Consider the following 13184-nt stretch of genomic DNA (forward strand, 5'->3'; position numbering starts at 1 on the left):
TGAGGATAAAATTCACTCAGAAGTGTTGTTATTTTGCATACATTGCTATTTAAGGTACCTTTAATGTAACAGTTTTCAGCTAGTCCATTCCATCATGACTGCTGTCAAATAAACCTTTATATCACCCTGCTCAGCAAAACCTTTGTACTGCCTTCGAAGCAATGTGCTGTTAATTGCTTTGTTCATAGGCTGCTGGATGGAAGAGACTATGTAAATAAGGGTTTCACATTAGAGAGCAGTGATAATTAGAGATGCCTGAGTTTTTTAAGGGGAAGAGGTCAAATTTTCCCAAGTTAGGTAGAATGTGGACTTTGGACTAAGATTTCCTGTGTCTCAGGTGCAGCCCGTCCATTCATGATGTGGGCTTATGCTCAGGCAGTATTTTGCTTGCCCCCTTGTAGCTGTGCAACTGTCTGTACAGTCTTGCATAAGCAGAGCAGAAGCCTGTGAGCAGCTCCCTGTCCTGGTGGGCAAGATATCAGAGCAATGGTCGATGAAAGAGGGAATGACTTGATTCAACCCAAAACTTTTTTCCATTGTGCCACTAAGCCCCCCAAACCTTAATACCCCAACAACCCTGCTGGATGAATATGATCAGAAGTTAAAGGTTGCCATCTAATGGTGAACGTATATAATACAGTCTTCATGTTATTTCCTAAATTATCTTTTCTGACCTTTCTCCATGTACCTGCAAGTCCTTTCTTTATACAGCACTACTGTATCAGTAACAAGATGCTGCAAATGATTGTGAAATTCTAAACATTCAGTTTAACTGAATTCTAATTTCTTAATGCTTTTTCTACTAATTCAGATATAGATGAGTGTTCCTTCGAAAGGACCTGTGATCACACCTGCATCAACTACCCTGGAAGCTTTGAATGTCTCTGCCATAAAGGCTACACCTTGTATGGACTGACACACTGTGGAGGTTTGGAAACTGATTTTTGCTTATCTGTTTGTTTGATTTGTGAACTGTTTACTGAGCCATACATCCTTTTAGCTGAAGATTTTAGAACTCAAGATGATAAACCAATAAAGTTAAAATAAAGTTCAAATAGCATGAGCTGGGCATCACTAGAATTTGCTGAAGCATTCCCAGGAGAAGAACGTAAATAAAAAACAACGTCCTTGCATTTTTTGATGGTGGTACATAGCGGCCTCAGTATAGATGAGAAGCCTGCAGCTGTGGCGCTTGCATCCACTGCTGCGTGGATGCAGCCATTCTTCCACAGCCATCGCAAGGCAGCCTCATGGCTGAGGTTCATCGCACTGTACAGTGTAAGCTTCCTTACAGGGTTTACAAGCGCAGGGTACCAATCAGCACTTCCACAGGAGTGAGGTTAGTCACAACTGTGTTTACAGCAGGAATGCTTCAAATGCTCAGCAACAAAGAGAATGGGAGAAGGGTGTCAGTTTTACAAAGTTTACAAATTTTGGATGTATTAGTATTTGTCCTTACCAGACTGTGACATAAACTGTCTGTGAAAGTCATAATGGAAAGCTGTGGGATACCTTTTTCCCATCTTCTGTGGAGCTGCTTCAGCTCTTCAACCTTTTTGGCATAACCGGAAAGAATTGGTGCTATAATGTTTGGTTATCCAGGAGAGGGATATTTTTAAGTGCATCATAGGGCAGTATTACCACAGTGACCAAATTAGAAGTTCAACTTCTACTTGATAAAAGCAGGAGAATTTTAGAGCGCTCAAATTAAGTGCAGTGTTTGGCAGGGGTATCATAGTACGAGACTGCCTGCCGCTGGCCTGGCTGAAACCCCCAGGTATCGCTGTGGTCTCCTGCTTGAATGTTTAATGAGGTGGGGTAGGTTTTGACTGTGCTCAGAACAAGGGTCAAAGGAGAGCAAAGAGGTTTTTTGAGGGATTTGTTAAGTCTATTAAGTTGGAATTATGCTTTTAACCCATCAGGCCAGCATTACACAAACAAAAGTGAAAAGACAAAATTATAAGAAAACCTTAAAGCCCTGAATCTAAATTACTTATTAGAAAATACTGACACAAAAGAAACTCTCCATGCTATTTTTAAATGTAAAACGAAATGTGTTTCTTTAGTTAAAATACGGTTAAAAGTTAATTATTTAATTATTCAAATTATTCAAGATACAAACTAAGTAAAGCTTGCATCATACTATAAACAAAGCCCTGACTTTAAATCCACAAAAGCCATGTATTCAGGCCAGGTTCTGTTCCGAGTCAGACTTAGCCCAGGGAAAGCACGCTACAGGAATCGCTGAGAGCAGTGTTGGACCCTAACGGCTGTTAATTTGTGGAGCAGGCATTGCAGTGCATATTAGATGCAAGAGTTGTCCTCTATGTATTCGTAAGTAAATCATGCTACAGACTGAGCCAAGAAGATACAGTTAAAGGCTCTTTTTTTTTCCATTCCCATGTGATTTGCTTTGTGCCACGCAAGCTAATGCAGCAGAAACAGATGCTAGCTTCTCACTTCTGTCCGAGTGCCGAGTTCACCTGATTTTGTAGGGTTAATGTGAGACACTGTTAATATCTCTAGCTGGCTTCTCTTTGGAAGAAAGGTGTAGGAGGTGTAGGTTAGTATGTCTTTTATAGAGCAGGGTAAGTAACAAATGAATTCACTGTATAGTAGAGGCGGGCAGGTGGAGAAATAGGAGTCTGTCCAGGGAAAGAGCTTGGAAAAAGACTCTGCCTGAGAGCAGTTCTGAAAGCAAAATCAGAGTCTGAAAGTTTTGAGCATCTGTGCTATATGGGGTGTGGAGAGACTGATACTCAGTTTCAGTGTTGATTCCTTAAAGATTTAATGTATGTATTCTTTTAGGGAAAGCCTCAAAATTTGGGGTTCAGCCTCAGTCTTTAAATAACCTTCTGCCTCAGTTCAGCTTCAGTCTTTTAAATAAGACTGGAGTAGGATAAAAACTCTAACTGGAAATACTCAGTGCTGAACTGTGGGCAAAAACATAACCAGATCCAAACCTCCTGCTTTTTTTCCATAATGGGCAGATCCAAAATCAGAGCTCTGAATCCAGACTTGTACAGGCCCTGAGCTTTGCTGCTCAGGCCTATCATTAGTTTTAGTCAGCCCCTGGAGAGTGATGTTTACAGTGGAACAAATAACTTACCCTGGCTGCCTTCCATGTGGCACGGAGCAGAAGTCAAAACTGGAGAGAAATAATGAGAACCTTCAAAAAGATTTGGTGCAAGTTTGCCTCTTGGTAAGCTTTCTCTCAATCTTGCTTCCCATCTACTAGTAATTAATAAACTGTGGCAATGTCCTTGGTTTGGGCCTTCCATGCTGAGGGGCAACCCTTGTTGCTCTCTCTGGGATCCTTTTCATGGCATGTATTGTAATAAAAGTCTTGTGTCGTAAGGGAATCTTTTAGAAGGACAATGCTAGCACTAACACCACCAGTTTATGTAAAGCCCTACTTGCTGTATGTATTGGCTTAGGAAAGTCAGTAGAATCTGAAGGACTGTTCAACGCCTTTGGGAATTTGGCTGCTTCTTCAGGAGCTTGGTTCTGGGCTGAGGTACTTGACAGCAAGAGCTCGGGTTTGAACAGTTCAGCCAGAGCTCACTGGCAGGAGCACTGTGGACTACGTCTTTCAAAGTATGGCTTCACAAGTAGATTCCACTCAGCATAAGCCTGACCATTATATACAAAATTTCCCAGAAAAAGTTTTTTCTGGGACTATCTCCCTTGTCAGTTTTTGGAACTGCTGACCCAGGGCCTCCAGAAGTCCTGAGTCTGACCCAAAAATCATAACGATGTCTAGAAAGATGCCTGATGTTATTAGGGTGTCTTTCTCAGTTTCTTTTATGCATGTACTCCATGCTTTCTAGATTTTTGCTTAACCACACAGGCTAAAATGTTGCATCAGGAAAAAAAAAGGCTTTTCTGGATTCCAGCATCTGCCCCGGTAAATACTCCCACGTTCCCATCAAGTGCCCCAAGGTTTCAGAGGAAAACCTGGCTAATACGTATGGGCCTGCACCTGTGACCCAGTGCGGGGTCTGTGTGTGTGCTTGAGCCCGATCCTTCATCAGCCTCACCTCCTACCTGTACCTCACCCACTGCCTTCAGATGGGGTCACTGGGCTCCAAAACTGAGGCCTGGGGAGAGCCGGCTGGAACTCAGACTGCGTTCCTGCAAACCATAGGGATTCACACAGTGCAGAGCACATGGCAGTCGCAGCTCAAGCCTGAGCTCAGGCTTGGGTTGGAAGGGCAGTTGGACAGTCTGTGAGCCTTTATGGCCAGACCTTCCTTAGAAACACATTAAGTGGCAGTTTTCTCCCTACAGTTACGTTTTGAGGCCTATCATTAAGCCAGAGTATTAGCAAGTCAGTATTTCTCATGTTGATTTGATGTCATTCTTGCTCATTTGAACATAGGTCAAATGGCACAACCTGCGTGCCTTGTGAAAGTCCATTACAGTAACGCCACCGGTTTAGCTGTGTTCAAAGGGCAGAAACCACTTGTTGTTGAGGTTAGTGTAGTGCCTAAAATAACAGGGCTGTGGTTCACAGCAAGGGCTTCTAGGTTATGGCTATACTAGTAAGTTAAAGGGTCTGGAGCAGCAATGTGCAATTGATGGTTCACTGCTGCCATCTGCTTCACTGCTTCACGATTTCGGCCTGTGCCATCTAGTGTCCTAAATGTGCCCGAGCATGATCCAGAGGTGAGTACTTGGCAGCACAACTCCTGTTGAGTGTGATGGCTAAACGTCCTTTCTGGTGGTGGGAGGAGAGGAGATGAGAGATGGGCCATGTCGGCACAGGTATACAAATGCTGATTGGATAGACTAAAAAGGGTACACCTCATATTGACCAAATACTTTTCTAATGTATCTAAAGTTGAAAGACTTTATGTGGAATATCAGTGATAACATATCCAGTAATTGCTTTGCCTTCTTGCAAGCTTTTACCTTCCATTTTTATTTGAGGAGCAGAAGACCAAGTAAACTACATTTCAGTTGCTAGGTTCCTATGAAATATATAGTTTCCTCCTTCATCTGAATGATTTCTGAAGCAAACTCTGTGAATCACTATGGAGAATTTATCTCCCTGTTATGCAAAAGTGATCTAATCTCACAGATGTTTATGCCTTTGACATTTTTCCATATAATGCAATATACATTATTGTCCAGATGCTGTAGAGACTTTTGAGCATGTTTCATATCTTGTGCGTACTTCCAAGAATTTCAGTGTAACTAGTCCTGGTGAGTAAATTCTATCGTGTGCATAAATTCTTGAGAGAGTAGGAGCTATACACGTGTCTAAGGACAAATACATTCAATATGCACTAAAATTGTTTGATGTGAATATTGTCTGCATTAACACATGCTTATATAGACTTAAATATAAAAGATACAGTAGAAACAGGTATCTTTATGCACATAGTATCTTAACACACAGTATACATGTGTACCTATGGTTAATACTCTTCTCAACTTTAATTACATTTCAGATATTGATGAATGCAGCATCAGCAATGGTAGCTGCGACTATGGGTGTCTTAATACAATGGGGAGCTATGAGTGTGTCTGTCCACCTGGAAAGAAACTGCACTGGAATAAAAAGGACTGCGTTGGTAAGTGTGGGAGACCAACTCAAGAGATGACTGTGATGATGCTCCTGTTCTCCAGGAGGGTGGAAAAGCCCATGGTTTTGTCTAAGGGATGCTGCATTTTCACAATACAGATCCTCAAATTAATTTTACAAACTGGGGTAACACCTGATCCTATGGGCGTCCAGGGGCTAGAACATAATGGCAGGTGGATTAGAGAATGGGCAATATGTTGGATTTTATTTGGGTTGAACTTTTTTTTTATTATTTTACGATTCCATTCACAGGAATCTAAGTTGTCTTATTATTGTTTTATGTATTCTATTGTTTTGTCCTTTATTTGTCCTTTGTCCATCTGTGTGACCTCAGCTATAATTCTATTTCCCTCTAAGGGTAATCTAGGTATTCAGGTTATTATCTACATTCACGGTTTTTCAAGTTATTTCCAAAGGTGTCCTGGTTAATATAAAGTACTGACACTAGCTGTGTCAGAATTATTAATTGCAAGGAGCACAAGTCCTGACACCACTAAAATTACGGCACTCACGCTGCTAGTGCCACCTAATTTGTGGCAGATCTGAATTTTTGTATCCTTTTAGTAGATGACTTTTTGGGTTTTTTTCTGTGGTCTCATTGGAACATTTGGAGCACAGGAAATCTTAGCCGTGGCTGCAGCCATTCTGTAAGATTTTAATTCTGGTTTCATGTTTTTAAAGGGAATGGCGTACCTAGGTTTTTCATAGTCAAATTTAGGTTGTGGGGGTTTTGATTGTGTTTGGGTTTTGTTTTTTTTACCCACAAATAATTTCTCATAAATATATTTGGGGACGATGCTTAATACCTATTTGGGAGCAAGACAGAACAAGAAATGGGGGGACCTTACTTCAGGGAATCTCTGCACATATGAGGGAAAGCACTATAGTCTGAAGTAGAGAGCACCACACTGGCCTCTTGCATGACCATGCAATTGTGGCATTACACGGATATGGAAAACAGTACGGATACAGTACAGAAAGCCCTTTATAACCAAGGTGGAGCAGGGCAGGGGGTGAGTATTTCAAGTTGGATTTCAGCCTTTCCCACTGGTTTTCTTCCTAACTACAGTTAACTACCTAGTTTTTCCTGCTTACCTTTATGTGTATTACCTTCACTGCTATCTAGAGAACTGAGTACTATAGGAGTAAGAAATGGTTAACTCTGGTTTTTTTTAGTTATCCACTAGGTCTCCCTTGCAATGTACCAGTTAGTCCTCTGGAAAGGAGTTTGTAAATTAACAGCAGGGACTAAAATTTTTTGAAGTCTGGTATATAGTTGGACCACAGAAGTTTTGTACTAAGAGTGCTGTTCCCATAGTAAGAGGCTGTATTGAAAATATTTTCATAGTTGTAAATTTCTCTTCATTATTTGTAATACTCAGTTGGAAGGTGGAAAATAGAACACCCTTCTCTATTGATGTACACTGTTTTATTTGATGAATTTAATGAGGCTTAAAATGAGTGTCATCTCCCTGCTGATCGCCTGCCTTTATTACCAACATTGTTTAGAGGAAACTGCATTCTACATTGTTATAAAAGCACAATAAAAAGGAGTAGAATGATATCTAATGATCCTGAATGCCACATGATTTGGAGACATTTGCAGTAACAAAATCCTCTTTTGCTCAGCAATGACACTTTGCGCTTATGTTGTCTCCTCAGTCCAAAGAAATAATTTCTTTAAAAACATCACCAAAGCAACATAAAAGGCCTTAGGAGGGAGGTAAGTGGAGGATGATTATTCCCGTATTTGAGATGTGAACATCAGGTGTGTTTAAGGGACTCATATATATTTATATTTAACCAGCAGTGAGGCCAGGAACACAAGCCAGCTGGTAGCTCCTGGGACCCTTCCTCTGCACTCAAGCCAAGCCAGGCAAGGTTCATTCCAGCTACCACAGTTGAATTGCCCTGTTTCATCCTGGTTTTACTGGGCTCTTCCCAAACTCTGGCAGACCCAAACCAGTCTGGCTGCTTCCTACTGGACTCAGATGCTGCGGCTCTGATCTCTCCTCTAAGTGGTTAACTGAGGGGTAGGAAAAATGGCATTTGCAGTAGCAGAGTCAGCCATGAGCAAAACAAGAATCAGCCAAGTCCATCTTGTAAGGTGAGCATGTGTGGAAGAAAGAGCAAGGAACAGTCAGAGAAACAGCATATGTACCTGAAGAGGCTTTTTTACGGGGCTGATGCAAGAACTACTCTACAGACACCTGGCTGAGATTTAACCAGCTGATGCAGTGTGAAATATCTGCTTGAAGAGGTGTCCAGCTGCACTTGGGCAGCAGTCAGTGCAGAGGTTAAATCTCTGGGGTAGAGGAGGGAAGCAGTGAGGCTGCCTCAGTGCAGGTAGTGATGGCACCTGCTGGCTGCAGCTGAGAATGAACCTCGTCATCTGTGTGGAGAAAGATGTAGTTAAGTAACACTTCAGTCCCAAAAGATGTCAAATTAAAATAAATGCAGGAATATAATTATCAGTGGCATACCGTCACCCCAGGGTGAAGCACAGACACTGGTCCAACAATTCATAACAACTTTAAGTAGTTTCAGGTAAAACACAAACCATCCCTTACCCAAATACGAAGAGCAGCTTGTGACACCTGCAGAGTACTTTGTCTTCATCCTGCCGTGAAGCTAAGAGGAGAACCTGGATATTTCCTCTTTCCACAGTGTGCCTTGTGTGGTGGGCGCTGATGAGAAATAGCTGATGTCTATTTGTGTGTCACAGTGTCCATCCTAGCATTGCTCGGGGCATTTCATTGGCAGCTGAAAGGACTAGTGGGACTATCCATCTCCATCCCAGCATGTCCTGCCTCACCTCTGCCTGGCTGGGAAGTTTTCTACTTCCAGAAGCTTGAGCATGGAGCTGAAGTTAAAAAGTCTGCAAGAGTTGGAGTGAGAAGTGGAAAATACCATTTTAGTGGTCATCTAAATAAACAGAGGGTGACTCCTGTGCATGGTGTGGTAGTTGACCTGTTAAGCCAGAGAGCTGTGACTCCAAAAGGGGGGAGAGGACATCTCAGGTCCTTAGTATTACTTTTGGCTTCTAAGATCAAGATGTGCACACAGAATTGTGCTCACAATTTACAGAGACACCTGCCTTTCAGAGTGCAGATTTGGACCTGAACAGTCCCAAAGTGAAGGACAGGAGGGAAAGGCTGATCTACAGTTTAGGTTTAAAAATGTGAAGGAGTTTCATTTTCAAGTCCAAGCTCCAGATCCAGATACTTTCTCCCTAATATGTGCTTTTTTCAGAAATGTCTGAGCCCATGATTTTGCTTTGTTGCCACTTCTACCTTTCCTCACCGTTGTATGCAAGTGGGTGCACAAGGGTTCTGGATTGGGCAGTGTCTGATTTTTTTTCATATCTCTTTTTCTTTTTCTCCTCAGAGATGGTGAAATGTCTCCCGAATGCCAAACCGTCTCCCAAGGCTCAGCTAGTATGTAGCAAGACAGGAGGCATAGAGAGCTGCTTCCTGTCATGCCCATCCAACACCCTTTTTGTTCCAGGTTTGTACAAAGCATTTGTTCTCCTAAGTCTAGAATGTGACTTGATTTTTCTCTACTAATGTATTCATGATTCTTGCATTCAGTTTTTGTTATGGACAACTGTAAATGAGCAAAAAGATCATTATAAATTAAATTGGGTCAGACATGCACATCATTAAATACAAGAAGAGCTGACTGCCAGTTACACTAGAGGTTTTGCTCTTCGTTATTTAATTTGAGGTGTTTTTTGCAGAGGTGGGGAAATTCTAACAAAAACCTGAGAGACACATACACCTTAACCAGGATCGTGCAAAAGAAAAATTGTAATGTATTGAATTCCTATGTCAAACGTGAGGGAAAAAATGAACAGTTGATTTCAGTGAATTCCTGCTAATTTTTAGCACTATGTTTTTCAACTTGAGTAGAGTCCCCAGTGCCCATCCAGACGTATGCTTAAAATGATGAACTCCGCATCATGACCTGAAATACCCTGTAACTGTGTGATTGAGCAGGAGCAGAAATAAATCCCAAAGCAGAGGGTCCCCCTGAGAGGAACTCAGCTTGGCAAGCACAGCAGTGGCAGGAGAGGACGGGTGGGACACGCTGGGAAATTTAATGCTGTGGCTGCCACAGCACATGATGAAGCTCCCCCGCCAGCCAGGGTAGCCAAAAAACTTCCATCAGCTCAGCCAGGAGCACTGTGGAGCAAAGGATGACCTAGCAATGGTTTTGAACCTGTCTTGCTGTCTCATGCAAAATGGAGGTCTCAGGAGGCTGTGTGGCAAAAAAGGATCTCTCTGTATTAGTTGCTGCAGTTGCTGCGTTTTAATAAATTTTGCTGGTAGTAGTTCAGCTGAGTGTTATTTACAGAAACTCAGGCACTTCATCTTTCCCTCCTCCCACCCCCCAACCCGCCTTGTTTTTATCGTTTGCTACAGGTAATTTTCATCTACACAGTTTTGCAGGGCAGGTGGAGTGGGGGGATTGCTATTGCTTTCTCATACACCATCTGGTTCTGACACAGGATTGTTTTCCACAGGGGTGTCTACTTTTCATGTTAGTCCTGGCATTACGTGCCATAGAGCTGTTCACACTTTATTTTCCGTTTAGCAGAGATTACTAGAACTATGCATTTACCTAATTTGCATGCACCAATACAGTTTTATCTGCAATATGTAAACTCTGTTAAGGTTCTAAGTATGTTATTTTTTGTTCCTGCCAATAAATTCTGTTAGAGTCTGAAGCTAAAATTATTAGGAAAGTACTTTGTTTATTTTTTGAATTATAGAGATGATCAAAGCACAAAGGCTCTGCCATGGACAAACAGAAAATAGTTTCTACTTGTGCACCATGGAATTATTTACAGCTAACCTCATGCCAAGTTGTTTATAAAACATAACATTTCAGTGCTGGAAGGAACAAAATTTGTAGTCGACACTGTGGAGCAGCAGACTTTGGCAAACTATTCCAGCCATTGAAAATCCAAGTTCAGCACTTGAAATGGCTCCTTATTTAACAGTATTAATAAATTTGTTCAAGCGCCGAACATTAATGCTTGGGGTGAGGAGGAGAGCAGATTCTTTGTGAGGCTGTTGCCACATGTGCTGACTCTGCATTGTGCCCCACAGATTCGGAGAACAGCTACACGCTGAGCTGTGGCGTTCCCGTCCAGCAAGGCAAGGCTCAGCAGAAACGCAACGCAACCTTGCCCAGCTGCGCAGGTAGGTGCTCTCCTGCTCGCCCAGGCCTTGGTCTCTAGGAGGTGGGTCACCCAGACAGTTTGGGGGATTCAAGACATACAGCTCTCAAGTTACACAAGGCCAGAATTAAGGTACCCTGTGTTTCATCATGTGCACACTTGCTTTTCTGCAGCCTCTCCTCAAGGGCTGGCGTGTGCTTCGCTGCCCTCCGGTGTGGCGTTGTGCTGGTAGGCCAGTATAGGAGTGGTGGAGGTTTGAGATATATTCAATAAGGACAAATATTTAGAATACTGTACTTTACATAGTTCAGCAAGGCAAATTTCTGCCCAGACTTGGAAGTGAGGCGGAGTTGCCCATCAGTAGCATAAGAGCAGAAGGCTACAGTGGGTTCCAGCCCTCACTTGCAAAGTCCTTCCTTAGGAACACGGGTCCTCCTACTGGGGATTCCCAGTAAAAATGTTATGAGACTTTTATGAGTACATACTGTGTTTCATTCATCTTGTTCTCAGAAATAGCTGGATTATTTTTGCAGAGACATTTCAAAATATGTCTTAAGGCTGATACTCGGCATAAAAAAAAAGTTCAGCTCAAAATTGTTGAAGTCTGGCAAAACTAGAAGCAGCTGAAACAGCATCCAGCAGTGGGAAGTTTCAGCCCACTTTATGTATCATTACCTGCTGTACTTCTCTCCAATTTGCCAGTTCTCTAACCACATATTTCTTACATATTTGGAATGCGTTAGGAGGCACAATGCTGTGGAGCAAGGTAACACGGCAGCAGATGTGGCTGCCGTGGCACGGGGGCAGGCTGCCTCTATAGTCCTGGTTCAGCAAGGCCTTTCCAAGGAAAGAGGGATCCATGTTGCAGCACTTACCTGTGACCACCCTCTGGCTCTCCGGGTCCCATGGGCAGCCTGCAGCAGGCTGACAGGCCAGTCCAGCCTTTTCACCATGGACTTCGTGAGGAAGTCAGTCAGCAGCTACATTTTCTAAGCAGTGCATGGCTGTATAACAGCCTTTAAAGTCACAAGATGTTACTGATTTAAAGCTGAAGAATAAAGCTTGCGAGCCATAGACTGCAGTCAAATAAAGATATTTCCTTTGGATTGTTTTCAACTGCCAACAGCGTAGCTCCAGTAAATTAATCTTATTCCTGCTTGGCATAAGCAAGAGCAGAACAACAGCCAAGTAACATGGGAAGTCACAGACAGAGTCAGAAAAAAAAGGTAGGAATTAACCTTTAAGAGACAAATTCACCCAAATTCCACCAAGATGTGCAGGCCTGCTGGAGGGGAAGTGTATGTGCAGAGCATCTGTGATACTAGCAAATTCATTGATCTTTATGAGCTGAAGAGTAAGTGCTTATGTGAAAAAATGAACTTATGGAAATGGATCCTCTTGCACAAGGTGCATAACTCTTGGGCTGTCTCTTTGTCGCAAGAAGGCTTTTGAGTCTGTGTGTAAAAATAAGTTCCAGACTTCATTTCCTCTGCATCCCAAATGATCGCTTTTTTACTTTACATCAACAGATTCGTTAGCCCCTCCAATCAAGCAGAAAGCTCGTTTTAAAATTAAAGATGCAAAATGCCATTTACGGCCTCGCAGCAAAGAAAAAACAAAAGATTCTGGGAAGCAAGCTGTTCTAGGTATGTGGTTTCTTCTAACATGTAAACAGCATTCTATTTTTTTGTTTGTTTGTTTGCTTGTTTGCTTATTTTGTTTTCACACTGCAGGCAGAAAAAAAATAATGGTTTTCATACTTGGATCTGAATTTAAGTTCAGGCCAAGGTTCACGCTGTAGCTGAACAGCGCCTTGAGTTTGGATCTGACAGCACTGAAATGTCACCAGTTGCTTGGAAAAATCTTGTTCAAAAGTGCATGAGTTTGGAATTAAGCTGATCCTTTTTCTGGCATTGGTAATGGCAGAAATATCCTGAGACAAAAAGCTGTGACCAATGCAAAGTTACATGAAACAATGGCAGTTTGGTTTGATTTGTTTTAGTTTTCCCAAATGAGGTTTATAAAAGAAAACAAAAGCTATTCATTTGCTTTATGCTGGATTAGTATCCCATTGCAGCAGCAAAGACAGCCCTAAGCAGGAAAGTTATAATCAAAATCTGATGTTACACAGCCTTAGATCTTTTGTTATGTTGGACTGAGTAGTTATGATGTTAGAAAAAATATTTAGAGGATTTAGACAAAAATCTGAAGTTTAAAAAAAGTTTGTGTCCGGCTGAATCAAAGTAGTCAAATGTTTTTAAAACTCTGTATGACTAGGTATGGGTTTTTATTAGTAATAGTTTTGGACCTCACTTGTAAAGTTAAAAACAAAAAAGATTTTAAAAGTGATATATATTTAACAGATCTTCATGACATTTATTTCTTGTTCTCCATCCTCTTGATATCGTG

The 13184-nt window shown here is 41.9% G+C and overlaps 1 protein-coding gene across 1 annotated transcript in view; it reads left to right on the plus strand.

Annotated features, from left to right (window-relative positions):
* SCUBE1 (signal peptide, CUB domain and EGF like domain containing 1) overlaps nt 1–13184 on the plus strand; it is a 211982-nt gene that overhangs the window by 183384 nt on the left and 15414 nt on the right. Inside the window, exons 10-14 of the mRNA XM_074159203.1 lie at nt 812–928; nt 5457–5579; nt 8978–9097; nt 10705–10797; nt 12305–12421. Of these exons, the coding sequence (XP_074015304.1) occupies nt 812–928; nt 5457–5579; nt 8978–9097; nt 10705–10797; nt 12305–12421 (570 nt within the window). The remainder of the gene's footprint in view (nt 1–811; nt 929–5456; nt 5580–8977; nt 9098–10704; nt 10798–12304; nt 12422–13184) is intronic.

The sequence above is a fragment of the Numenius arquata genome, chromosome 1 (assembly GCF_964106895.1).
Source record: "Numenius arquata chromosome 1, bNumArq3.hap1.1, whole genome shotgun sequence".
In the NCBI taxonomy this organism is placed as follows: Eukaryota; Metazoa; Chordata; class Aves; order Charadriiformes; family Scolopacidae; genus Numenius; species Numenius arquata.